The sequence below is a fragment of the Alosa pseudoharengus genome, unplaced genomic scaffold, assembly GCF_046254945.1.
Source record: "Alosa pseudoharengus isolate Yale_2024_CS ecotype anadromous, Long Island Sound unplaced genomic scaffold, YU_APseudo_1.1 YU_APseudo_1.1_scf_14, whole genome shotgun sequence".
NCBI classification, from domain to species: domain Eukaryota; kingdom Metazoa; phylum Chordata; class Actinopteri; order Clupeiformes; family Clupeidae; genus Alosa; species Alosa pseudoharengus.
This window is the reverse complement of record NW_027468609.1, coordinates 26,559,284-26,587,279: the sequence shown is the minus strand read 5'-3', so window position 1 is coordinate 26,587,279 and position 27,996 is coordinate 26,559,284. Positions and strand designations below refer to the sequence as shown.

Below are 27,996 nucleotides of genomic sequence, written 5' to 3'. Positions count from 1 at the left end.
ATTCAATATATATATTTATATATATATTTATATACAAGAAGATCCAGTATAAACTTGTAGGCACACATGATGTCTATACAGGCAATTTTCATCAAAACAAAGACTGAATAACGGTCTTTTATCAAACAAAAACAGGCTTTTGCTATTCTCTCCTGACTCTCCCTTATTCCTTGCACATGTACTGTTCTGTAACTCGGTGACACATCTGTCGTTTTACTCTACTGTACATCTACTTGTAGATATAATCAGACTGCTGATTTTCTACGCAATATACTTTAGATAAAAGTTTTAATCTGTACTTCCTCAACTTGTTAGTTGAAGTTGTGGTAGTAATGTTACGATTAATACATTTTAGCAGTGGACATTACTATTTCCCTATGTAAGGATAGCCAATACAAGCTAGCTGTAGAATTTACTGCAGTATTTACTGTAGTCATCTTTCTAAAATAGACACGTACAAGCTATTCCTCAAATAAACATCGGATTTGTCAACATGTATGTATATGTCAAACACAGACGGTTACACAATGAATACAGATTTGCTTAATAAAATGAAATGTTTAACATTTTGCACATGAATAAGGAAATTAACTAAATTTTACTTTTACGCATACATGACAGAGGTCTGTTTGGAATGCATATGAGAAACTGGACATGTTTGTCTGAGGAACACTGGATATTAGTACGTATGTATATGTGGAAGCATTCCTATATAAATATTTGTATTCACATTGTGTATATTTTTTGCTATGACAAAGTTTTGAGAACATCAGATCAGAACATCAAACTGTGTGCTTGGTTTTTAGGACATCAAAGTATGATCTTTGAGGCATTTTGTAACAGTATTTTGTAAGTTAAATATACTCAATCTAATGTGGTCAAAAGAGCAAAACATAATAATACAAACGCTCCATTATGAGCTAAATCCAATTTTATATCAGGCAGAATACTGCTAATCAACTAGATTTGCAGCTTTAGCTTATGCAGATACATAGCAGATTTGATTCATTTCCAAATGACCAATAAATAGCCAAATGATTGCTAAATATAAACACATTATGTCAGTATGTGCAATGAGAAGTTCACAGGACAGTCAAGCTTGCACGTCAAAGCATGTCATCCACACATTCCCAAAACAATTTTGATAAAGATGTATATTGGAAACACTGCACCATAACTGCTGGGAGATTCCACAGACAGACATCACTCAGTCCATCTCAGCATCACTCTCAAACACTCGTTCCTTGTCAGTTCACTGAAGAAAACATTGCCCAATAGAACTGGCAGCATAAAAAAACAAGAACTGATTGCAAGGCAATCTGTTAGTTTTATATTGGTTCAAATAGGTTATTTAGATTGAAAAAGTTAGATTTGGTTAGAAGTACAAAGCCTAACCAATCTTTCTGGCACAATCAGGTTAATATTGCCACATTTTTTAATCTGTTTTATCTTTGTCATTGACATAGCATAAAGGGGAAAGGCGTTACTGTTAATTCTGGTGGGAAAAAAAGCAATTTAAACCCCACTTGAAAAAGTAAAAATGATTTCAGATTGGTTAGATCCTCATACATTTACATCTGAATGTAGATCAAAAATAGCCTTTAACATATGGCAAATAAATATAAAAATAAATACAAAAGAATCACAAAAATATAAACAACACACACAGCATTTTAGGTGTCATTTTGGGAAATCCTAAAAGTAGCTCATGTACTTTACTGACAGATCAATTCCCTGGACATTCACTAGTATTGCTTCGTATAGCACTGTTCTGCGTGGGAGATTTGTGTTTTGAACACTCTCAAGTAGAATTCATACATCAGTCCAAATCCAAAATAAGCATTAAACCATTTCAAATGATTCAGGCTACTTCTAAAAGTCAGCCATTTATCCTATGCACCACATTACCTCCTGTGATCCAAATCTGTGACATGTCCAGAAGGGAATGGATTGCTGAACAGTAAGACGTGGGTGTTGAGACCTTGCTCTGGTACAAATACACAGTCAGTGAAATTAAATCCCTTTCTGGCACAGGCTGGGGATATTAGGTTATTCAACGCATCTTCTTTGTGAGTGGTTCGGAGAGCTGGAGGAGTACTGGGGAGCACTATAGATGTTTGGTCTTCCACTGTACAGTAATTTTTTTTTTTAGCTTTATTGTTCCGTTGTACAAGCAAGCCTAACAAAACCGTTTAAATGTCTTGACTTCCTTGTCTCCATGCGAAGCTACTACATGGTCGTTTGTGGCATGTCCTCCTCCGCCCTCCTGGTGTAAACTTTAAGCATAAACAGATATATCATGATGAGTGTGTGCATGTGTGGTGCATGTGTGTGCGTGCGTGTGTGTGTGTGTGTGTGTGTGTGTGTGTGTGTGTATGTTGGTGTGTGTGGGTGGGTACATTTGTGGGTGTTTCCTCTGGTACGACCATCAGTAAGAGTTCTAGTCTACGTCCTTGTGTAGGGATGCAGGGGAGAGGATGCTGGATTTCGACCCCCTCTTACATAACCACACATTTCCCCTTTAGCTTCTCTGCCCTCTTCTGCTGCTTGTTCTTCTTGCCGTCAATCTGCAGGCTGACTGTCCGCCGCTTCTCCAGGTTGAGCAGCTCCTTAAAGAGCTCCTGGACGTTGTGGTTGGTCTTGGCTGACGTCTCCATGAAGGCGCACTTCCACCTCTTGGACACGGCCTCGCCCGTGGGCGACTCCACCTCGCGGCCCGACGTCTCGTCGCACTTGTTGCCCACCAGCATGATGGGGATGCTCTCCACGTCCCCTTTGATCTGGCAGATCTGCTCGTAGATGGGCTTGAGCTCCTCCAGCGACTGCTTGCTGGTGATGGAGTAGACCAGGATGAAGGCGTGGCCCTTGGAGATGGAGAGGCGCTGCATGGCCGGGAACTGGTGGCTGCCCGTGGTGTCGGTGATTTGCAGCGTGCAGATGCTCTTGTCGCAGCTGATCACCTGCCGGTACGTATCCTCGATGGTGGGGATGTAGCTCTCGCGGAAGGTCCCCTTGACGAAGCGCAGCACCAGGGAACTCTTGCCCACCCCCCCTGCGCCGAACACCACCACTCGGTAGTCATTGCTCTGCTCCGGCATAGCTCTTCACAGTAGGCCTACCTACACAACACAGCAGAGAAATAGCCCTGTCAGACTCTTACAACTTAGATGTAGGCTTTCATATGTATATATGCATATTTCATGTATATTTCATATGTGAATAACCTATACAATATGAACATAACAAATTAGATTTTCATAGTCAACACAATATGGCATGTGAGTAAATAGGCCTATGTGAAGGAAACACAACAACTGCAGGAGGTTTCTGAACGGTCAATTGAGCAGCATACGAATGAATTTTAAAACGGCAAGCACCAGGTCCTCCACTGTGCGCAAACGTGATGTAGACTAGCACGTGCCAGTCGGGTTTCCACGTCTGGTCGGCTGCCTGCGCGACACCTATGGGCTAGGAGTCCGGTATCCCCACCAAACTGATATTCATGGCTTGATTATCCAGCAACTGTGTTAAGCGTCATTATGCTAAGTCAGCATTCTTTTAGAATGTAAGGGAGGGCAAAACAACGGGTGACAACGAGATTTTGTTTTAAATCCTCCCAGTCGTCTCGCGCTGGTTCATGGGATTCTATCACTTTCTGCGTCGTCAAACTAGACATCCGATTGGGTTAATAATAACTAAATTCGAAATTCCAATTATAGATGATACAGATGAGAAGGTCACGAACGCATCATGACACCCTGGTACAAGAATATCGCTCATTCAAGCACACAAGGTGAGTGTCAAGATTAAAAAATATAACTTTAAGTAAAGTAAAGTAGTTTATACTGCATTAATTACCCAATCTACCCATAAAAAGAACATAGTATGGAAATGTGTTTTATCGGGTTGGAACTCCTCGTTTGAATCTGTAATGTTCGATATTCGGATTGGAGGCAGGATTCAGCCAAGATGCATGACGATAAAAAAAAAAGAAATGCAATGTGAATTGGCCATATCAAAAGAAGTTATTACTCCTGTGGTTGTTTGCATATTACTACATTATTTCAATTAAAATGGAAAGATGAAATGAATTATTCATCACTACACTGATTACACGAAAAAGGGGCAAGATAGTAGATGTGAAAACAAATAACATCAAAAAACGGATATAAATAAAAGTCGTCCTACTTACGAAAATAATAATGCTTTCGACGAAATGACACTTCAGATCCTTGATGTCATATTGTGCCAAGTGATTCCAGGATTCGCTAGCACCTGTCTCTTCCTTTCGCTCAAGTCTGCAATGCCTCTAAAAACCCATTGGAGCTCCGACTCCAATATTTAAAGGCGCAGCCCCCTCGAAAGAGGCAAAATGCGTCCCTTCGAGGCTCCTCTCTTGATGACGTAAGGGAGGAATCTCATGGCTTTGCAACGCCCATCTAGCTGCAACTATCTAAGCATCAACAAAGGTTGACAACGCTGGGTCTTCTCCGAAAAACCCTATCTGCATATCTCCTGGATGGGAGAAATGTCACCCGTCCATAATGCATTCGCAACTTGCTCTTTATATCAATCAAATTCCTTTCGCAGAGGTCGTTTTTCATGTCCATTAAAAACAGCCATCAACGCGTGACATCACTGTTGACATTTAGGATGAATTTTATCTGCTCTCGTTGTGAAACACCTGGCTTTGATGAGCTACCTGTGTTCCCCACACAGTAGTCATTATAAAGCAGCGCTATGATAAATGGTGAATCTGGTTGGTTGTGTATTTCATGTTTTATAAGACCCTTAGCTATTTCTGTATGTCAGGATATATTTTATTTGTAAATGTAGTAGACTATTGAAAGTGTCTCAGGCTGTAAACTTTGCTTTGCTTTGCTAAATCTCTACTTTGCTAAATCTTTAACTACCATCAATCTTTCCAGATTCACACAATCTGCCCTTAAGGCAATTTTAAAGGTGTATACCACAATGGCAGTAGTCATTAACTACGCCAGCAATATTGTTCAGTTGTTTGTTTTGTGCACTCTGTAATATTGGCAAATATTACACTTTGAGCAATATGAGTTCATCAATCATATCACACCACATATTAATTAATCTTTTGTTGTATTTTCTCATCTTTGCCAGTAAATTGTGCTGCGTGTGGCTGTGTGGTTTACAAGAAGCAAAGTGTGTGGGTGTCTCTTTGTCTGTGTGTGTGTGTGTGTGTGTGTGTGTGTGTGTGTGTGTGTGTGTTCATGCATGTGGGTATTCATGCGTAATCCATGTGTTAAAATATGAGACAGTGTGATGAAGTGTATGAGGTATCAGAGATCAGATTTGAGTGACTGGTTTTCGTTATACATCCGTTCAGTCTGTCTCTTTGCTGCCAGGATATTTCACCTTGTTGTGTTAAATATACATTATTGTGACACAAATGTGTTCTTTGGACATTAGTGTGTTTTATGTTTTATGTCATTAGTTATAACCTAAAACAGCTGTTTTAGGTATTACGGTATATATCATAAATTGCCAAGTGTTTTGTAGATAGTGTGCTGGAAGGTTATGGCTATTTATGGAATCAATTTACCAGGTGAATGAAGCACCATCCAACATCGCCACAGGCAAAAGACTAACAGCCACATCACCTTTTCAGGTGTGATTTGAACATTTAGTGATATGTGTAAATTGGCATAGGTCTGTGACGCAACACTAAACTCCTCTGGGTTTGTGCAGAATGAGCCAGTGGATCTTGCGTAGTTGGTGGCCTACCGTAGGTAACTCCCTAGACTTCAAAACACTGAGAGGCTGCTCATATTTGTAACAGGACAGAACCTCTTCATGGCCTTTAGAACTGTGCAAAGTTCTGTTTATCAGGAAGTCTAGTGCATAATGTAATTCACAAATCAACAGAATCAAAAATTAACCTATTATGAAATCATCAACTATGTCAACCAGTGGTGTGTTTTTTTGTAGTTTTTAATTCCAGTTTAAAATGACAGAACATTAACTGCAGTGACAAGTAGTAGAGAGAATCCCCAGTTGAAGTCCTTCCTAAAATATCATGTCTTGTGAAGCAGTACTGGTGATGACAGGCATTTTGCTGACACATTTCGGGATAAAGAAGAGGTCACATGAGCCATATGTTCAGAGGCTAATACACACACACGCACACACACACACACACACACACACACACACACACACACACACACACACACAAACACACAAAGAGATGTACTGATATACTAGGAAAGATGGAGCAAGAGGAGAAGTTGAAAGTTGTCTTCAGGAATGAGCTTGCTGGATGTTGTTGCACCATTGTGACCTCTACTGTTCCTTAGTGGGATTACAGGTTGGGCTTGTTTCGGGTACAACATGAGCGGAGGAGCCACCGTCTGCGCCTGCACCTGGTGGACAAAAATGGCTTCCTGTCTCTCTCACCTCAAAACCTGAGCCCCAAGCTCTCTAAAAATAGTGAGAGTTGACAGTGTTTGTGAGGGGCTTTCTTTACCCAGAGAGAGATGAAAAAGAAAAATATAGAGCATGTATAGGAAGCCTCAAAAGAAATCGTTTCCATTTACAGCATGGCTTCTTTTCTCATCTGCTGCATGAGGGCTTATGTTTGACCTAAATGTCAAAGTTTTGAATTTTTTGCATAATTTGGTCAAGTACTATACGGTATGCTGCAGCGTACACACTGGGGCTCATGCGCTTATGTCGTTTTCAAAAGTTGTCGTGTGGAACATAGATAAATATGTTTAGGAACAGATATTTTTTCTGACAAGGTATTCTTGTGGTATTATTGTGGAATATATTTTAAATTGACATTGAAAAGACACAAATCTACACAGTTTATATTCTTCATGTTTTACATTATTCTGTGTGTTTGGGGAACCCCGCTGGGATGTTAGATCAGAGGTTGAAGTTAACCATTATTGAATTGGATTTAATTAAATAAATGTGTATCATCCAGTAATGTGCTTACATAAAACAACCTGTCATACACCTTGTAGTTAATTCTGTGCGCCTGAATCTCAGATCTTGTGCACTGTTTTGGTTTTCATAACATGTCTTCACAGCCACACAGTAGTGTACATTGAAGAAACATGCATGTGCATCCCCTTGGTTTCAGCACGGATCTCGGATTGCCTCTCAGACATAGCTACATGGATGAAGGCACACCACCTCCAGCTGAACCTCTCAAAGACTGAACTGCTGGTCCTCCCAGCTAAACCTACCATACACCACGACATCAACATCAAATTTGACTCTCTGTCTGTTTCACCTACCAGGACTGCAAGAAATCTAGGAGTTGTTCTCGACAACCAACTAAACTTCTCAGATCATGTTGCCTCAGTCGCCCGGTCATGCCGTTTTGCACTCTACAATATACGGAAAATCAGGACTTACTTAAATCAAGATGCCACCCAACTTCTGGTTCAGGCAATAGTCATCTCACGACTCGACTACTGCAACGCCCTCCTGACAGGTCTCCCAGCCTGCACAGTGAAACCACTTCAGATGATCCAGAACGCGGCGGCGCGCCTGGTCTACAACCAACCCAAGAGGGCACATGTTACCCCGCTACTCATCCAGCTACATTGGCTACCTATGGCGGCCCGCATCAAATTCAAGGCTCTAACGCTTGCCTACAAAGTAGTCTCCGGTTCTGCTCCCACCTACTTGAATGCCTTCATACAGACATACGCTACCTCCAGACCGCTGCGCTCCTCAGACGAACGACGTCTAGCTCTACCTCCGGTACGCTCAGGCCAATCCAAACTTTTCTCATCTGTTGTTCCTCGCTGGTGGAACACACTGCCAGTTCCTACAAGGGCAGGGACATCCCTCTCCATTTTCAAAAAACTCCTGAAGACCCAGCTCTTTAGAGAACATCTCCTCTCATAGCAACACTTACAACAAGTCTTGCTGATCCTAGCACTCACCAGCCGTCTTAAACTGACACGTAACTGTTAAAAACAGCACTCACTGATGCACTTATTCTTACTGTACTCTAATGTTTTTTAAATTGTCCTAATATTGTTGAGAATTGCTCTAAACTTAAACTGTTTACCATGTTGTTAGTCGCTTTGGCTAAAAATGCGTCAGCCAAATGTAATGTAATGTAATGTAATGTACAACTTCAGTTCGCTTATGCTACATATGCAACTCAAGTGAGCCTATTTATGGTGGGAAGGCTGTTTGATGCAGTTTCTTTAGTTTGGTGCAGTTTAGTTTATTTTGGTGTGGTGCACAGTGGGCAAGTGTATTTTGATGAAATGTAACGTTACACCCCGGTTTTACCCCAAATCTTACCCCAGCAGCAGCAAACACTTTCTCATAGTTTTCTCATAGTTTGTCATTTTCCAAGCATCATGTGCTTTATGGGAAATTGTTGTTGTGAAGAGGATTTGTTGGAAACTAGTGCCATTTGTACACTGAGAATTAATGAACAATCTGAACTTTAATGTGTAAAGGGGAAGAGGTGTTGCATAAGAAGAATAGTGTGTGAAATGTTGACTGGGTCATTTGAATTAAGTTACTCTTCTGAGCAGAAGCAGAACTCCCTGAGGAGAGGGTTACTGTATGCCCTCACATAACCCCCCCACATACCCCCCCCCCCCCCCAAAAAAAAAAAAAAAAAAAAAACAGCACACACACACACACACACACACACACACACACACACACACCTTAACCTTCCTTAGCTGTGTGGGTGTTATTAGCTGTCACACATGAATGCTTACAACCAAAAAAACTGGCTCCATTCACGCAATGTGCACTATGTACACACTATACAAGTAGTCTCACACTCACACATCACACACACACACACACACACACACACACACACACACACACACACACACACACACACACACACACACAAACACACACATACGCAAACCCTATTCCTCTATTTTTGATTAGTCGAGTTGAACACGTTTGAATATGTGCATGTGTGGGTGTCCATGTAATGCGTGCATATGCTCTGTATGCAAACATTTTAATTAATTCACATTTGTTGAACATTTGTTTTCATAAATAAGACCACACCCATAGACATACATATCAACACACACACCCTAGTTCTGTTACAGACAGCAATAAGCTAAACTTCCCTGCTGAAAAACCCTGCCTAACCCGCTTAAGGTGGTTTGCTGGTTGACCAGTTTGTTAACCAGCTTGTTTGACCACCCTACGATTGTTGACCAGCTAGACCAGCAAAACCATTGCGAAAACATACCTTCACCCAGCTTATGATGGTAATTCAGATGGTTTTGCTTGTCGTACCACCTCAAACTGGTCTTTTTAGCTGGTGTTGCTGGTCTTACATTACTAGTTTGAATGGCAGGTTGGTCACTAGCATCTTACACCAGCCGTATCCCACATGATAGGCTGGTCACACTAGCATGACCAGTTTCCTCAGATGGTCACACCAGCATGTCCACCCAATCAGCCCAATCAGTTACACCAGCAAAGACCAGCGAGAGCTGGAGGAAGTATAAGTATATATACTTTTTTGATCCCGTGAGGGAAATTTGGTCTCTGCATTTAACCCAATCGGTGAATTAGTGAAACACAAACAGCACACAGTGAACACACAGTGAGGTGAAGCACACACTAATCCCAGCACAGTGAGCTGCCTGCTTCAACGGCAGCGCTCGGGGAGCAGTGAGGGTTAGGTGCCTTACTGCCTTACTCAAGGGCGCTTCAGCCGCGGCCCACTGGTCGGGGCTCGAACCGGCAACCCTCTGGCTACAAGTCCAGAGTGCTAACCAGTAGGCCACGGCTGCCCACAGTCCAGAGTGCTAACCAGTGGGCCACGGCTGCCCACAAAAACCAGCAAAGAACAGCTAAAACCAGCTACCAGCATAAACTTGGCTTTAAGCTGTTTTTTTTCTCAGCAGGGTTGTCACCCACATTTTCTGGGCCTTCAGAGGCCTTCTCTGGATGCTGACAAATTTCAATGATTTGAAATCTCAATTTTGTTCCAATAATGAAATGGTCTTTAGAAATGGCAGCCAGTGTATCAGATCATAGATGGAGTTACAGTAGGAACGAAACCAGAGAGATTACCGGCATACCATATTTGGACATCGGAGAAAACCACTTTGCAGAAAAAAACACAGTTGATTCCTATATCAGGACAACATTATGGACATACATTTCCCTGGACTCTTGGGATGCTTGGTAGCTCTAGATGACACACAGATTTAGATGGTATATGTCATAAAGCTTTGCCATATGAAGCAGTAGGCTGTGGCTATGACAGACTTGTGGGATGTCCAGTATAACTATGTATACTGCCCTGAGTTGCATTTCTATGGCTTGGTTTCTGAGGTGGGTGAAAAAAGGGAAGTTTTATTTCTTTTTTTTTTTTTTGTTCGAGGAAGTAACTGAAAATGAGATGAAATGAGGAAGCTGGCAAACACTTCCACGTAGCACCCTAAGTGTTCGCTTGAAACCAGGGACAGGCACACACACACGCATAGCATGTACAGAGACCCAAAACTGTGTATTCATTAGTCTTTGTTCTTCTTTCTCTTGATGGCTCTTGAGCTGTGAGGCTCGCCCTCAGACAGTTAGCACGTCCTACTGCCGAAACGTTTGAAATATCCAAAGACTACTTGACCACATCATTTCCTGTACAGATAGCAGTTGAAGATGGTAGCTTCTATGAGCGGTCATAGGCTGTAGGACTGAGACAGTTCCTGGTAAGACCGAAGTTAAATTTTTAAGTACATTTTTTTTTTCATTATATGCCGTTTCAGAGAATTATATAATTTAAATGGATGCATATACAATGGGCTATATTTGCAAATTACTGAAAAGTTCTAATAGTTAATAATAAATAAAAAGATTTCACCCTTGGAATGTTACATAAATGGGTGGAGCAGATCGACAGGGTTTTTCAAATTATGACAGTGGCTTTTCAAATGTTGAAGTAATTTATTCTTCATAATATATATGAAGAATATATCATATTTTCATTAATTGATTTGTTTCTACATGTGGAAAGTGATGTCTGGTAAACTCTGAAATGCTTCAGTTTGCGAAGGCCTAATGTTGTGGCCTGCTGTTGCAGGTGTTATATAATTGACTGTCAGTAAGTTCTGTCAGTAAGTTCTGACTGTCAGTATGAGTTTAATGTTCCTGTTAGAATTGTTCTTTTCTTTAATATGACTGAATATATATCTTAAAATGGATATGAATGTCTCACTATGGCCAGAATTAGTACCGCTAAATGTTGCATGAAAAATATTCAAACTTATATTTATGTGTCAGTTTAGCCCATTTTAAATTGTTGTCTCAATTTGGCATCTCATAATTCAGATCCTATAATTGCTTTAAGACCAGAGAAAAACACGATCATGATGAAATTTATGTTACTGTCAGCCACTTAGGCTTGGCTGCTTTCCTTTGGTCTGAGGCCAGTTTCTCTTATTGTGGTGTCTTATCAGATGGTCAATATAGTAAATGGATTCACTGGTATAGAGGTCAATAATGGACATGATCTTTATTTTGTTAAATTATTATTTGAACGATTTACTTATGTATTTATCTCTAAAGGATGAGAGTGTTTGTAATTATGGGCTGTTAGTGCGTAATTTAACTTATTTTTGTAACTTAAGTTTCAGTTACTGCAATAATAATGCTAATGATAATTTATATATTTATTTACTTTACTTAATATGTCAGCCACACTCTCTGTTTCATGTTATCCTAAAACTAAGATCAAAGAGTTGTTTATTTATTTATTTCTCTTTTACTTGTAGCCTACTTAGTTAGCAGCAGTCGCTGTGTACACGCCTAGAAAAAATACTCCTCAAAAATCCATGCTTTCATCGATTCAGTAGAACTGTGATTCTGCTTCTCTACTACATTTACATTAAGACAACCTTTGCAGCAGTTTTCAGCAGTATTGAGCCGTTTTGCTTGAAGTCTTGGTGTCTATAGGTTCACACGCTCTGTTTGACCAAGATTCAGCGTCACATATTGGCCCCCTATCTTGTGCTTCAGGTGAAAATGTGCCCTATGGTACATGAGCTGCCTCTGTGGCCATGGTTGCCATAACAATGACCTTTCTTACCAGAAAGAGTCTGGCCTTCTTTTTTTGCAAGCTTCTGTGGTTTCCTTGCATGTTCTTGACTATATGTATATTTAGATCCATGTTCGTTCCTGTCTTGCGATAGGTCTTTTGAAGTAGGTCTTTGTGAGAGGCCAACAGCACTACAGTGGGCTGCATACAAGATGAAAGATTTTAGGACAACAGGATGTCTGTTGTACTGTTTTTGGCAGCTTTCTTTTTCTTCTTTTTGCGTTCTGTAAAAAAGCACTGTCATTTTTACGTATTATTGTTACTAGCAGCCTGCTCTTCCATTTGTTGTATTACCATTTCATTGAAAAAAATAGGCTTCTCTCAACCGTGCAAATTCCATCAAACACATACTGTACGTACAATTATGGGTCCATGGGATGGCAATAGTTATTTACAATGAATTCATGAACATGTTTAACAATTGTGTGTTTCACATTGCTAGAAATTCCTTAATTTTCTTAGCTTTACCCTTGTTGCCAACATTTTAATAATATAACATAATTTGATAGGTTGTATTACGCATGGCATGTATTTATTTTTAGTATTGCCCTTTCGTGTATGACATCGCAGAATATGGCTCATCAACCCTTTCTATTTTTAGACAAAATACGTATTTTGGATGAGCATGTAAGTTTCACTACCTCAGCTCCAATAGGAAAATCTGTCATTTTTTGAAAGGAGACCTAAACTTGCTGTCCTCTGCATTCAGCCTACCGTTGTGTAATATTTGCGAATGACACAGGGCTGCAATTTTTCTGTCACCCACTAACCTGGAAGTAATCATTCAATAGATAAAAATAAGTGTAACTGGTCAAAGAAATGAAAAAGCAACAGATGAAATTTTCTGACATTCTGTGCCAATGCATTGTGCGTCTGAAGTACATCTGAAGGGTGTTTGAAGTGATTGTGCATTTGAGAAACACTGGTGTTTATTTTAACTCTCAGGTGGAGTAGTCTCAATCACTCATGGGCGGCCTGCACATACTCGGGAACTTAGCAAATCTCAAAAAGTGGACAAATATATGTTTTCAAGATATCTTTCAAGCAGCAAAAAGATTATTGCAGAAATCAGGAAGATCTTGTAGTTGCATTTTCACATCTCACTGCCCAGTTTAGAAATAGCATACTGATACTTCAAGCTCAGGCAGACAGTTCACCGAGGTAGACCACATACTCACATACTGTGCAAAAGACATACAGTATATTCTCTATAGAGAGAGAGAGAGAGAGAGAGAGAGAGTACTTATTGTTTACTGTCAGTGTCAGCTAAACGAATACATTTAAATCTTTTTTAGTAATTAATAGTAGTAAAGTAATTTCAGTCCATTTTGACTTATTTTCAGTCATCATTAGATTTCATCCAGTGTGGTGATAAAAGCCCTGTCACTGCAACATCATCAAAACTGTTTGGAATTATTCATAAATGAATGGGTATGCTGTGCAGTCTTGGACACCGAGGGTTAAGATTGACTCTTTGACCTGTATCAGTTCTGGTGTCTTATTCCCTCTCACATTCACAGAAAAAGAAAGCCTCAATGAGTTGATATAAATTAATTAATGTGTCTCTAGATAAAATGTGATGTGAGCCTTTCCCAGGAGGTGTCTTCTCTAGTACAACAGCAGAGAAGCTGTTCCATTCAACTGTGAGCCTTTCTTTTCTGAGCAGGACTGTTCAACTTCCTGTCGTCAGAAGTCACCAAAGTACAGTTCCCCACTTTAAGTCGTGCGTTGAGTTGTGTCTCACTGTGCATTGCTGTGTGTCTGTGTCTGTGTGTCTCAGGAGGCCGGTGAATGATTCATTGCGTGCCAGCTTGAGAGAGCGAAAGGGTTGTACGGCACAAGCGATGGCGGACAAGGTGAACAAGCTGCCGTACTTCTACGGTAACATAACCCGCGAGGATGCAGAGGACTACCTGAAGCAGGGCGGCATGGGCGATGGCCTCTACCTGCTGCGCCAGAGCCGTAACTACCTGGGCGGCTTCGCCCTGTCGGTGGCCTATGGCCGGCAGGTGTACCACTACACCATCGAGAGGGAGTTGAATGACACATATGCCATCGCCGGCGGGAAGTCGCACCGTAACCCGGTGGATGTGATCGACTACCATGCGCAGGAAGCCGACGGCCTCATCTGCGTGCTCAAGAAGCCCATGAACCGGCCCAAGGGCATGGAGCCCAAGGTGGGAGCCTTCGAGGACCTCAAGGAGCAGCTGATCCGGCAATACGTCAAACAGACGTGGAACCTGCAGGTAAGTCGACGGGTGTTTACTGTTAAAGCAATGCAAAAAAATACCTCAGATGCCTATCCCCCCCCCCCACCCCACACACACACACACCCATCCCAAGTCTATGTGAGTGTGTGTGTGTGTGTTTGTGTGTGTGTGTGTGTGGGGGGGTTAACTTGTTGAGCTGCAGAGTTGCAGTTGTGCAATATCATGTTGTGACCGCTGTTACAATAAAAGCATATTTCATAAAAAGCAACTTCATTAGAATTGACTTCATGTACTTGACCCTTGTGCTACATGTGTACATCATGACCTCAGAGGCTTTTGTGCATATATGGTTACAAATACGAGGGGCCAGTCATGAATGTGTTGATGGGTATACAGTACGTCACTGGAGTCAGACACAGAGTGCTAGTGTGTGTGGTGCAAGTTTGCGTAGGCAGAGGCTCTGTTAAGTGGTGGTGTGTTTGTCTGTAGCCAGCAGCCCAAGTCTTTGATTTGCGTGCCGAGGGGTTTGTGGGAGTACATCTCACGGCCGAAAAACATAACTATTCGAGTCAACACCATAACCATAACAGTAAAAAAAAACAGCAAGGTGTCTGATTCACGCCTACACTAAAACTGAGGGCTCTGCAGCACACTGCAGCAGGTAATTTAACAGGATGATGGTGGGTCTGTGAGTGGTCCTGAGCATAATACTGATGCAGAGATAAGCATCCTACCTTAGTTACCGGCTCTGCTCAATGTGTTGGCTAGAACTAAAAAAGTCCAGTTGCAGAAAAAAACAATGTATCACTGTTTTGAAACATCAATTTGCATTCAGTTACTAGACTCTGTGTGGTATTCCTTGTTTAAGTTTACATGAAGGTTATTGTATGGGCTGATTCATACTCTACACAAGCAAGTTAGAATACTTATAATAATACAGGAGGACATTGCAATCACTTGAGAAAAAAAATAATGAGTTTATTACCTTATCTCATAAAAGCTAAGTGAAGACAACAACATACTTATGTGTAATGGTGTAAAGTAAAATTAGACTGAGAATGTAAATTAATAAAATATAACAAGAAACCATTCCAGAGAAAAGAATGCATGATATACACTGAAAATGCAAGAAACATAGTATTGCATTTAGGTGTGTTTGCAATTCAAGAAACCATTCCAGAGAAAAGGATGTGTGATATACTCTGAAAATGTGAGACACATAGTGTTGCATTTTGTTGTGTTTGCAATTCTAGCAACAGCAGAATCATTTTGAAATGCACATTTTACATCTGTGTATACATTCATACTATGGCTATAAGAAGCTTCATTGAGTACTGAGTTAGGTTGCATTAACTGGACCAGCACTAGCCTTGAGTCTGATGTGGGGCAACTAAATGGTTTCATGGTGATGGCTAAATGAGCCAGTTTCAGTCTTCAGGTTGCTAATGTTTAGTTACTAATGTAACTTTGCTAAGTTACTGAAATAAAAACTTGACATTAAAAGTATTGAATAAGAGATGATGATGTGAAAGACTGTTGCCAGTCCCTAAGGTCTTCAGAGTTCTAGTTTTAAGTGTGGAGGTGATGAGAAGAAAGACCATCCCATCATACAGTCTGTGTTTGTACATTTGTGTGTGTGTGTGTGTGTGTGTTTGTCTTATGTAGGGACATTCATTTTTGAAGGGAACATTTCTGTGTCCTTTTTAAAGACCCAGCATTGATCTTTAGTATCCATTTAGGGCCCGTCCACACGGAGACGCTTTTTAGGTTAAACGCAGAGGTTTTGCTTCGTCTTGGCCGAGCGTCCAAACGAATCCTGTAAACGCACTGCCCGAAACCGCACTTTTCTGAAACCTGGTCCCAGAGTGGAGAAATCTGAAACCGTAGCCCGTTTGAATTCGTTTAGACAGCGAAACCGCACATCCTGCTTGCGTATCGATGATGTCATCGCCATCGCCACACCTCAGCTGCCCTGGACTTGCACTTATAGTATTGCCTAACAATACTAGTTTTCATACATGACATTACCTACGATTACACTCCGTAAGATAAATATCACAACTGGTGCTGCGCAGCGCCGATAGCTTAATGACTTGGTGGACTGAACACTGTTTTTCCCGGTGTTTTTTTATGCATTCCAGCTACTGTCAGTGACGCGAGAGAACTTAAGTTATTAGGAAAGTGCGGTGTAAGTTTAGGCTACATTAATTTGTGCGTAGTGCCAGTGTCTTACAACATGTAGCCTATACATGCATTCACAGTCGAGTGAAATCAGATTACAAAGACGCTTAGAACTCACGTTAAGCCGATGGTAGCACACTGAATGCGAATGCGCGATTTGATGCAGGCAAAAGTATTGACTGTTACTAACGAAGGTTTTATAGCAATATTATAAATGTGGCGACAGAATAGCCTAGAACTTGGGTAAGCCTTGCGTTTAGTAGCCTAATTGCGGTGATAGCCAAAACTAATGTGAATCACGGACTATCCTACAACCAAAGAAAGTAAAGGTGAGTAGGCCTACCTGCGTTAGCCAAATAAAGGAAGGGACTGCACCCTTCACAAACCGTAAAATAAAGTTTATTAGTTTTACAGTTGACAGTTCACCATCAGTCCACACTAACAATTCTGGTTTCCTTGCACTAGCCATTTTCGCCGTAGCCTATTCTGTCTGTTTGTAAAGCCTACAGCGTGAAAGTTTTGGTAAATTACTGTAAAGAAACAGTGCCACCTATAGGCCTGGGATATGAAGTAACGCGTTGAGTCGTGTTGAGATGGATCCGTTTGGACGCAAATATTCTTGATACGGTTCCAGGGAAGACGGAGGAAAAAAAGATCGGTTTGGTACGTGTGGACTAGGCCTTAGTAGCCATCATGCTCTATAAGTGTGTTTGTGTGCAGGGGCGCGTGCATATAGTTCTGCATAAGTTGATTTAGCTAACGTGTTTACAAACTATTTACAGGAAATTGTAAATAGCCTAGTAGCCTACTGTCAGTTAATGGGATACTGTGCAGAGTTGGGAAGTTATGGTAGGCCAATTTGGTGTGAATACACAATTGAGTAGCCTGATGGTACTGTACGCACAGTGCGTACGGCCGCACACCTGCAGGTGCGCCTGTTTGTGTGTTTTCATTTTGATTAGATGCAATCACTGACGATTGCAGTTGTGAAGTCACATTTTTGTCTTTTGTATTGTTTTAGATAGGATTTTGTCAATGGAAGTAATTTTAGTCTAATTTTAGTCAGTGTTTCTCAGTTTTAATTTTAGTCTACTTTTAGTCAACATTTAGTCATAATCTTCTAACAGAAAATCTAAAATGATCTAATTATTTGTAGCCTAATGGATTACTTCATGATTTGTATATGTAGAACACTTCAGCAACCAGGATAGAATAAAGAAGACCTAACAGTCTTAACGTAAAATAACATTACATGAAATAACATTAAGATAAAAGTGTAATCAATTATGCGTTTGGTGACACTTCCACACTTCTATGCTTCCACTCAGTTACATGTCCTGCAAGCTTATGTAAATTGTCTAAATGAAGTGATGAAGTTAGCAGCTCTATAAGGTGGGTTCTGCTTCCGAAGAGAGAGCAGTCATGACACGTAAGATCGCTGACTATCATTTACCTACTTTTATCGAATCAATCATACATTACATATTTAACTGGGCAAACATAGCGAATGGCGTGTCCTCAAATGTCGTTTCTAGTTGGTAGTATTTTTTCTGCCCATCTTATAGGGCTATCCACACTCCATCTTTATCTGGAACAATGCACTGTGTCTTTTTTTCGACATAACAATAGGTGAAATGTGCCCATCGATCATCTCGTCTTGTTTTTATCTTCCGACCTGGAAGATTACTTGTGAAGTTGAGGAGCTCATCCTAGGAACGTACCAGTAGCTCTGGCAAGGAGCTTCCAGATAGGCATAAACTGGCATTTGGGTAGGCAAGCATTGAGCAGGAACAGACCATCTAATGAGAAATATACCGTACATGATGAAGGCAGAGGGAATTTGTACTTGGACTTGCAGATTCATGCATGTACTGTAAGTGGTTAAGGAACACAATGTGTCTTGTTTGATTTCTGTGATAAAGCAAGCTGTTTTATCTTACATTTTTTTCATTAGGGCATAACGAATGAGTGAATGAGATTTCACTGTAATTTTCATTCTAAAATATTTTTTTCATTTACGTTGTTGTTACAATTTAGTCGTGAAATAAAAGGTCATTGACAAATAATTCTCTTCAAAATTTACATTGACCAAATTAACTCTGTCCTTCGGTGTGTGTGTGTGTGTGTGTGTTTGTTTCTGTGTGTAGGGCCATGCTTTAGAGCAGGCCATCATCAGCCAGCGGCCTCAGCTGGAAAAGCTCATCGCCACCACAGCCCATGAAAAGATGCCCTGGTTCCATGGCACCATCACACGCGATGACTCGGAGCCGCGCCTGCTAAAAAGCCCGCGCACCAACGGCAAGTTCTTGTAAGTCTCTCTCTTCCTTACAGCATCTCACCTCACTATATGAAACACCATACATGTGAGAGTTTGTGTGGTACGTCAATGGTCGTGTAAGTGAAAGTGAGCATTTCTGAACAATATGTTCTCAAAGCACCATATGCACAGTCCAGTAAGAACCACTCTTATCTTTAAAGATTTGAATTAGTTCAGTGGGGCATTGTGCTCATTAGGTAAGTGTGGTGAGTGTAAAACCCCATTGGCATGTGCTGCAATTAGCTTGTTTCCCGTCGCTAGTCTCCTGAAAAGTTGAAATTATTTTAACTTTCACAGATATTTCCAGCATTTATTTAATCTGTAATCGCTGTAGTCGCTAGTTACTTGCAGTCTGAATGAGGATTAAGTGTGTCATACAGTATAGCAGCTTTAACAGCCTTTATTGGCTTTAAATACGTCTGAGAAGAACACACAATTACAGGGCAAAGTAAAGTATGTTACCTTTTATAAATGCAATAAAATGTGACAAATACAAGGAGGATATGCAGTACAACGAGTGGTATTTGACCAAAGTGAACAAAGTATTTTCTGTTTTTGAAAAAGAAGAGGTGGGACAGAGACAGTAGCAGGTACTTGTTTGATAAGCTCAGCAGGCGAATTTGAATGACTGAGGACTGACTTAATCGGACTGTTTTAATTCAGAGAGCAACTGTGGTTGAGCTAATCAGCAGAGCATCAGCTGAGGTGCTTAGGTGGACTACTGTGGTCTGCCTGAACTAAAGCTACATTTGCTGTGCAGAATAAGACACAGTATTATGTGTGTCAACATCAAAACTCTGAATTGCCCTGTAGTATTTTCATTGTGCATTCACAAACCTCCTAAAGCTAAATGGCGAAGATGACCCTGACTAAAATGCTTCAGTGTCATAGGGATAAGTAAAATGTATAATTATGTGATGCACAGTGAACTGTTGTTGTTCCGTTACATAGAATGCCTTGTTTATTTCTGATGGGTTTGACATATCCTCAAGGCATTGAAAGGGCCTGATGGACCTCTCTATGTGCATGCAGACCCAACTGTGCTACATAAATCTCATATATGAGTAGACAGTATGATGATGCTATGTACATAATGTATATGAAGTATACCTATATTTGTGGGCCGGGGCCTTTTATGAGCAGAAGATAACCCAGCCGCAGCATCACCCAGTGTAGGTGATGATGTTTCACAGGGATGTGTTGTGAATTTGATGGTTATTGTGTTGGCAGTAAAATAAATTCTCCATTGCTAGAGACAAGAGCACAGAGTTTCTCATAAAGAATAATGAAGAAAACAAAAGACAAATGAAATGACTTTTGGGTTTTAGTGACACCACATTGTGCTGCAGCTCGCCCTGTGGTTTCCGCGTTGTGTACAACGCTCTCAACACTTCCTGTAGTGACCGTGAGCGAGGGTAGGTGGGGAAAAAGGGTTTACAGGGACAGTGTGACAGTTCCACTCTCGCCAATCTGAAAGCAATCTTACTATGTAAAAATGCATGAGTGGGTGGATGAGTTAGTGGGTGGGTGAGTTGTGGAGGTGGTTCTCTCTAATTTGGTGCGTGCAAGATTTATTTACATAGCCAGTTTATTTGAACTTTGTCTTTTATGTTCTCTTTGAGGGTCTGAATAAAGTTAAAATTCCCATAATTTGTTAAAGAAGTGTTTTTCTGTGTATTTTGAAATAGCACTAGAATACATTGTTCAAGATGCACACTGTTGGTATTTGGAATGGAATTACATTTTTAGTGATGGCACCATGCTATCAAATATTCACCGGCTCTGTATACAGTACCACAGAGTACCAGTGATAAAAAACAATAACCAAACAGTTCAAGGGGTAAAAAAGCAATAGACAAAAGAAAAAGAAAAAAAAAGTAGAGTCTGTAAGGCTCCCCCTTTTTAACCACTGATTGCACCTGAAACAAAACACAGAGATATGCATATCTGGGCCCAAGGCCCCGGTAGTGCTTCCTAAGTTTCAACTAACATTATAAAAAAAAGATTTCAATTGCAATACTGCTATGGTCAGTCACCAAATTAGTAATTAGCAATGCCATATAAATTCACATGATCATGATCTCCATGGATACTCTTTTTTTTCCTTTGTGTGCCTCATATCAAGAATTGTTTATCATACAGTAAAGCTAAATTATCTTAACCTTTTTCCACATTTTTAAAGCAGGCCTAAATGCATGTTTTAAAGAACTTGAACATATTCTGAACGCCTGAAACAAATGCAAAGTTGTGTTTTATTTTATTGCATTGCTGTAAAACAGTTGTAAAACCTTTTCCATGTCAATGAAGAGAAAAAAATAATAATACCAATATAAAAACTGCAGTGGGTGTGTTGTTAATAAACATATGAACCTATTAGTTCAATATTAGTTCAGTGTAGTGAAGTCAACATCAACAAACTCTCATCCTCCATGAAAGAAAAAGCTATCTTTAATCATAACTTGATACACTGCAAGAGCTAGCTGTCTATGTTATCAGACTACTCTTAATCAGACTCCCCCTTATGATCTGCAGCAAGGCTGCAAGATTATTCCCTCAGCTAAAGTGTTGTCGCCTATAACACTGTTTCCTATTAAGAGCTAAGTGCGTCATAGCATCAACAATTTGATAAATTCACTGCTGTTGGTAAGATTACAACTTTGCTAAACTAGCCCCCAAGTATGAATTTAACCGATATGCTTCAACTCTTTCAGTGTTGTCACTGCCAGAAACACAATATTGTGGAGCAAGGCTTAATACAGTACATGTCCACGCTAAAAGTTCTGCCACTTGTGCCCCTCTCCCCCCTTTTATACAGAACCTTCTGAACCTGTATGTCTTCCACTGTCACCCATTCAGCCAGTCACTCACCATAGTGTATGGTGGCCTCAAAGCAGGACCTGACAGGGCTCAAGGCCTACACACCTAGCCAATCAACAGTCAAAACACATCTGTGTCTACCTTGAAGCAGGAACATAGCGTCCGCATGGCTTCCAGTGTTTGCGACGTACACGTGGAACAAGATAACTTGGGTCAGGTTCTATTAGCATGGGGAGCAGGTAGCTTGGAGAAACAAGTATTTAAGCAAAATGGTCATACTTTTTATGGGGCCTTTATTACATTTACAAATGGAAAATGTAAACCAAAACTGGAATATGTAATCTGATATAATTCACATACCCATCACCTCTCACTACTGATCACATGGACTGTATCTGTGCTGTGCTTTCTGACTTGCATGAGCTCAGGTCAATGAGGCCTGCAGGCCATACAGATGGAGGTGTGTGTGTGCACACGTGCATGTGTGTGTGTGTGTGTGTGTGTGTGTGTGTGTGTGTGTGTCTGGGGGGGGGGGGGGGGGGGGGGGGGGGGGGTTTATGTGTGTGTGTACACTGTAAAAATTGTACTGTAAAATTCACAGTAACTTACTGGCAACAATTGGCCAGTAAGTTACTGTAAAACGTATTCACAGTAACTTAATGGCCAATTGTTGCCAGTAAGTTACTGTGAATTAATTTTACAGTAAAGGTACTGTACTTTTTCAGCTGTGTTTTTAGCTATTAATTATCATTAATAGAATCACCCATATTCTAAATATTACGATTAACTGCAGACAACAAGAAAAATGACAAAACAGGTACAACATAAGTTAGGGATAATGGACGACACGGCATTATACTATCCAAAGTTAACATGATGGAACAATGTGAATAATAATGTGAATAGATAATGTGAATTGATACAATACAGTCAAAAAAATAACCAACCTTATTTGCACGTTCTAAAGAGCAATGATTAACACAATGGCAATATTGAAATAAAATAAAACATTGACCATAATGAACATGTTCATTAACATTTAAAACAGAAATGAAAAGAAACTTCACTTACAAATCTCATTCCCCTGCCACTTGATATAAAGGTCTATGGCCCCCTGACCTTGGAGACCCAGAATCCCAGTTGTCCTGAAAATTAAATAAGAAAAAACATTAACAATTACATGGATTACAATTACTTTGTATTGCACCACATGTGATGAGGGTCTAAGATGGTGATGTCGGAGTTCTGTCAAGGTACTTATGCTATTATTATTATTATTATTATTATCAAAGTATGATTAATAATAGTATACCCATATATACATATACAATTAATTATATTATTATTATTATTATTAAAGCTATTATTAGAACCTGCATCTAGTCAGTTAGCAAATAGAACTCAGTGAGGTCCCTGATGAAGGAGATTACATGGGGCTTCCGCTTCACCACTCTTTCAGTCGTCTTGCTCATCTGCTCCTTGGCAGTGCACTTGTTGGAGTCAGGATTAATCCTGACTAAAAACCTATGAACATAAGTATAGGAGTTAGGGGGTGGGGCAATATGTACATGTTAATGAGTAACTGTAAGAGCAATGAGCGATGTAGAATCATACATGAAGACCAGCTGACAGAGGCATTTCATATCACAACAGGAGTTACAGTAGTCTACATCAATATGTCTAATTACTGAGCACTGTACTCAATACTATATGCTCAGCACTGCCATCTAAAAGAGTATTTTTCAAGGAACTTTCCATATTCCTTTTTCAAAACTGTACTTTAATTATTACTCAAGTACATTTTTGAGCCAGTAATGTACTCTTTACTCCACTACATTTTCAATTGCTTTTCGTTATGAGTACGAAGTTTATTATCGGAGGAGAAAGTAGGCTATCACGAGGGAGAAAGCGCACCACTTCCTCGGTGCACAACGGTGTGGGAGAAAAGAAACAGGGCTTCAGAATGCATTGTTATGTTGCCCCATGATTATAAAAGTAATGACTGGCCTATGTAGAATCAGACCATGTTGTAGCCTACTACACGGAAGTAGATGTTCTATGTCTAACAGCTCAGTTAACGCAATGACGACCAGCCAGCTGCAGCATCTTCTGGCGACGAGACGAGAGGTATGACATGATACAGCAACTTTCACCTATATTAATTTCTGGCCAGCATCGTTCAACAATCACATTGGACAAGGAAAGTAGGCCTACAACTTCATTCACAAGCAAAGCAAATGCACTGGAAATCGAGCACACAAGTTAGAAAAACCCAGCATTCATTTATGTAGCCTCAATGTTGTCAGTTCAGAACATGACAGAGATGGTTGGCTGAGAAAAAAAGATAGCCTACTCTGTCACTCTGTCCAAGTAGACATGGCTGTATGTATCCTAAATATATCTACCCATATATCTTCTTGTCTTCTCTTCTCTTCTGTTATCCACTCTCAACTCTTTTTTTTCTCCTCTTCTGTTATTTTCTCCTCTCTTCTCTGCTCCCCCTTTCCTCCCTCCTCTGCTATCCACTCACGACTCCTCTTTTCTCTTCTCGTTCATCCAGAATCAGACAGAGGGATAGCAACGGCTCCTATGCCCTCTGTCTCCTCCATGATGGGCAGGTCATGCATTACCGCATCGACAAAGACAAAGCTGGCAAGCTCTCCATACCTGATGGCAAGAAGTTTGACACACTGTGGCAGGTAATAGATTCCATTTGTCTCCTCTGGTCAGTGGAGTTCTTAGTTTAGACTTCAATAAGGATTTATATTAAGTGAGTAAATGAATGTGTTTTATTTGATGGATAAAACCATTACTTTATTATTACAAATGATGGCAATAAATCCTACTTTGTTCATCACATGCATGAAAGCATTTCCATTGTTGATAATTCATACTAATAGGATATAAATCCATATCATGATGTTAGGGTATACCATGCATATTGAGAAAAATATGCTAATATCAGCTACTCTATGGCCTAGTTATATATGGGAGGAAATATGCTGTGGACTGTAAAGACTGTAAAGAACTGACATGGTCACACATCTAAGTGTTGCACACAGTGTTAGTAGCATACTTGTTTGTGAAGTGTGTGTGTGTTTGTGTGTCTTGCCTTGTCTCTCTGGCAGTTGGTGGAGCACTACTCTTACAAGCCAGATGGGCTCCTGCGAATTCTCACTGAGCCCTGCTCACGGCCCGAGGGAGCGTCCAACGGTACAGTAGCATCCCTTCAGTGTAGTCTGATGGTCAAATGGGAGGGGTGGGCTGATGGATAGATGGATGGGTGGATGGATAGATGGATGGGTGGATGGATAGATGGATGGATAGTGGATAGATGGATGGGTGGATGGATAGATGGATGGATGAATAATGGAAGGAAGGATGGATGGGTGGGTAGATCCGGATGGATGGATGGATGATGAATAGGTAGAGTGGTGGATGGGTGAATGGATAGATGGATGAGTGGATGGATAGATGGATGGATGAATGGATGGTGGATGGATAGATAGATGGGTAGATGGATGGGTGGAGGGATGAATGGATGGATGGATGGATATATGGTGGATGGATGGATACGGCCATCATTGCTATACATTTTTTTTTTAATGCAATTCCATGAGTCTAAACCTAATTCTTTCTTAAATCTCAACTACTGGCAACTGCATATAAACTGTACTTACTGTATGTATTGATGAAGTGTATAGACTTTACTAATAAAATAATTTCAGGTGGATGGATAGATTGAGATAGTTGAGTCAAGTATTAACGAACATGTTTGTCATTGTTATGCAGATATAGGCCGGCCAGCTCTACCAAACAACCATCCTGGGGTAAGTGACACATCATTTACAATGTCTTAAGTAAAGAAAGAAAGAGATTTGTCAGTAAGCAAATTATTTGGATATACTGTACCAGACTCAAGAGACATCCACTGCTTTTAAAGGAGAAATCCGGCCAATTTTTACATGGGTCTTGATCATAGATGTTGCCGAGTACTGTCGATAGGAAAAATAACGACCAAAATCTGTGCTACCGAGCTGGAGTAACTGCAGTTAAAGGAACCATATGTAAGAAATGTATTTCAATTAATCATAAAATGGCCCTGATATGTCACTAGACATTAAGAAATCATGTTCATTTCAAATACTTATATCACTGACAACAGTAGTCCGGCCAGGATATTGCCATTTAAAAAGTGAGGTTGCAGCCCTCAATTGATGTTGATGTTGTGTTTTGTCATGTCATGTTGTGTTTTTGCCTGATGAGCCACCCTCTACCTATCTACTAATCACAAAGTCAGTAGTGTTTTGGCATCCGGGTTGGCAAACTCGAGTCAGGGGGGAGGGGGAGGGGATACACCGCTCTACAGTAATTTGAAAGTGATTGCAGTACCAGTTTTGGCCACAATCTTACATATGGTTCCTTTAAAGGCCAGTACTCCCATTGAGCTACGATGCTAGGTTTGGGGGCATCATCTAAACATGCCTTTTTTGCCTCTTAACAGGCTCAAAATGTCATTAAAAGGTCTATACAATATAAACAAAAACTATGCATGTTCTACTCATTAGCTGTGAAGAAAGCATCTAGTGTAAATTCAAAGATTTGAAGATTTGTTCGTTATTTTTGCCATCGACAGTACTCTGTGACGTCTAACGATCAAGATCCATGTAAAAATCAGCCGGATTTCTCCTTTAAGGGGATTTCCAAGCAGTAAACAGCAGTGGTTGGGGAAAGATTTCTCTCCTAGTACCAGACTTGACCACTGCTTCTTAAATCCCCCTAAAGATAGGGAGCCTGTCTCTGGCCCTAGTGCCTGCACCACCTAATGTTTTAGGTGATTCCTTATTTGGTTCAGGAGTCTGTTGCCCTGTTTGGTATTCAATAATAACATAAATTGTACTGAACCGAAGGTCTCAAGTCTCCTATCTCCCCTCTCCTTTCCCCATCCTCTTCCATAATTTTGTTAAGAGGACATGGGTCATATTCTCTGACAAATAATTATGTGATGAGTGCACAGTACACTTTAATAAACCATTTACAAACAGTTACTTTCACCATTGACAATACAAGAACGAGAAAACAATGTTAGCAGGGATATATGTGCCATTTTAGCTTGGTTATAAGCAGTTAACTGTACAATATGAATATGGTGACTTCTTAATCCACTACTGTGTCTACACAATTGCAATACGGCAATAAACAGCCTATTAATAATTAACTCTTTCAGCCAGTCCATGTAGAAACAGAGTCAACATTATTAAGTTTCCGTATTGTTCACAACAGTCTTGAAACAGGGAAGCAATTCTCTCTCCAAATAAATGTGTGCTTATCAACTTCCTGTGCTTGGGAAAAAAAAACTCTTATTGCTCCTGGAAATCACATGCATGTTGGATAAAGGCTTCTCATTATACTTGATAATGTGTAATAGACCAGCAAAGTACCCCTCCCCCATTTAAGTGTTGCAAGTGTGATGACAGTGATAGTCTGCGCTGATCACATGACAGGAAGCACCAGTGATAAAGTAGCCTACACAGCCATGAGGAAATGACTAACATTGACTAAGACCACGGACAAGCATAATGGCGGAGTTATGTTGTTTTTATATGGTGTGCAGATGTCCGCTCATTACTGAGATTCATAGTGTGATTTACAAAGGCAATATTACTTTTGTTGTCATACCTACGCATGAAATGTGATGATGATGGAAAAACCATAACAGAAAACAATATCAGTGGACTACATATTTTGTTGCAGAATTAACTAACATCTTCCTACTTTAACATGCACGTCACAATCCTAGTGAATCTAACCGAAAGTATTACAAAGGACTAAAAACGAATAACCCTCTTTCAAACTTGTGGTTTTGTAGCAAGGAGCCACAGGTGGATTACTCTCAAGAATCAAATCCTACTCCTTCCCCATACCTGGCTCCAAAAAGGTGCACTAACATGCCATATCCCCCTCCTCTCTCTCTCCACCTCTCTGTCTCTCATTACTGGTGGTGCGGCACGGTTCATCTACTAACTCTCACCATTTTTTTACTTTTTACTTTTCATAACTGGAATTTATTTTCGCTACTAACATATGTGTGGGATTGCCAAGTCTCCCTTATATCTTCCATTAATGTGTTCTTAGTGAATGATATTAACCTCATCCCTTTTAATTATCATTTAATACCCATTCAATGTTAATGAAATATATTTAGTTTGACACTTACAGTTTGATATTGTGGGTATAGTAATTCCTTTGTAGCAAATGTTGCAGACGCATACTGTACTGCTAATCCTAAAATGGCATATATGTGTGATGCCTCTGTAATAGGGGTTGTCAATATTGAAGGCCATGTACTTGTGACTAGTTTGATGACTGAGGATCCCATC

The 27,996-nt window shown here is 40.3% G+C and overlaps 2 protein-coding genes across 3 annotated transcripts in view; one reads left to right on the top strand and one right to left on the bottom strand.

Annotated features, from left to right (window-relative positions):
- Positions 1-48: 48 nt before the first annotated feature.
- Positions 49-4,293, bottom strand: diras2 (DIRAS family GTPase 2). The gene is made up of 2 exons (XM_076284388.1): positions 4,193-4,293; positions 49-3,119 (listed from the first exon to the last, which is right to left on the bottom strand). Exon 2 carries the CDS (start codon positions 3,096-3,098, stop codon positions 2,499-2,501), a length of 600 nt encoding a protein of 199 aa, XP_076140503.1. The 5' UTR covers positions 3,099-3,119; positions 4,193-4,293; the 3' UTR covers positions 49-2,498.
- Positions 4,294-10,436: 6,143 nt separating this feature from the next.
- Positions 10,437-27,996, top strand: part of syk (spleen tyrosine kinase) — a 30,318-nt gene continuing 12,758 nt past the window's right edge. Inside the window, exons 1-7 of one of the 2 annotated variants that reach the window (XM_076284386.1) lie at positions 10,437-10,706; positions 13,872-14,337; positions 18,630-18,790; positions 24,177-24,315; positions 24,745-24,829; positions 25,409-25,446; positions 27,486-27,554. In XM_076284386.1, the coding sequence (XP_076140501.1) occupies positions 13,936-14,337; positions 18,630-18,790; positions 24,177-24,315; positions 24,745-24,829; positions 25,409-25,446; positions 27,486-27,554 (894 nt within the window). In that variant the 5' untranslated portion in view covers positions 10,437-10,706; positions 13,872-13,935. The remainder of the gene's footprint in view (positions 10,707-13,871; positions 14,338-18,629; positions 18,791-24,176; positions 24,316-24,744; positions 24,830-25,408; positions 25,447-27,485; positions 27,555-27,996) is intronic. The other variant, XM_076284387.1, reaches the window with a different exon arrangement.

Bases quoted from the DNA above. Each gene is read 5' to 3' on its own strand.
- diras2 (XM_076284388.1), bottom strand. From the start codon at position 3,098: ATGCCGGAGCAGAGCAATGACTACCGAGTGGTGGTGTTCGGCGCAGGG.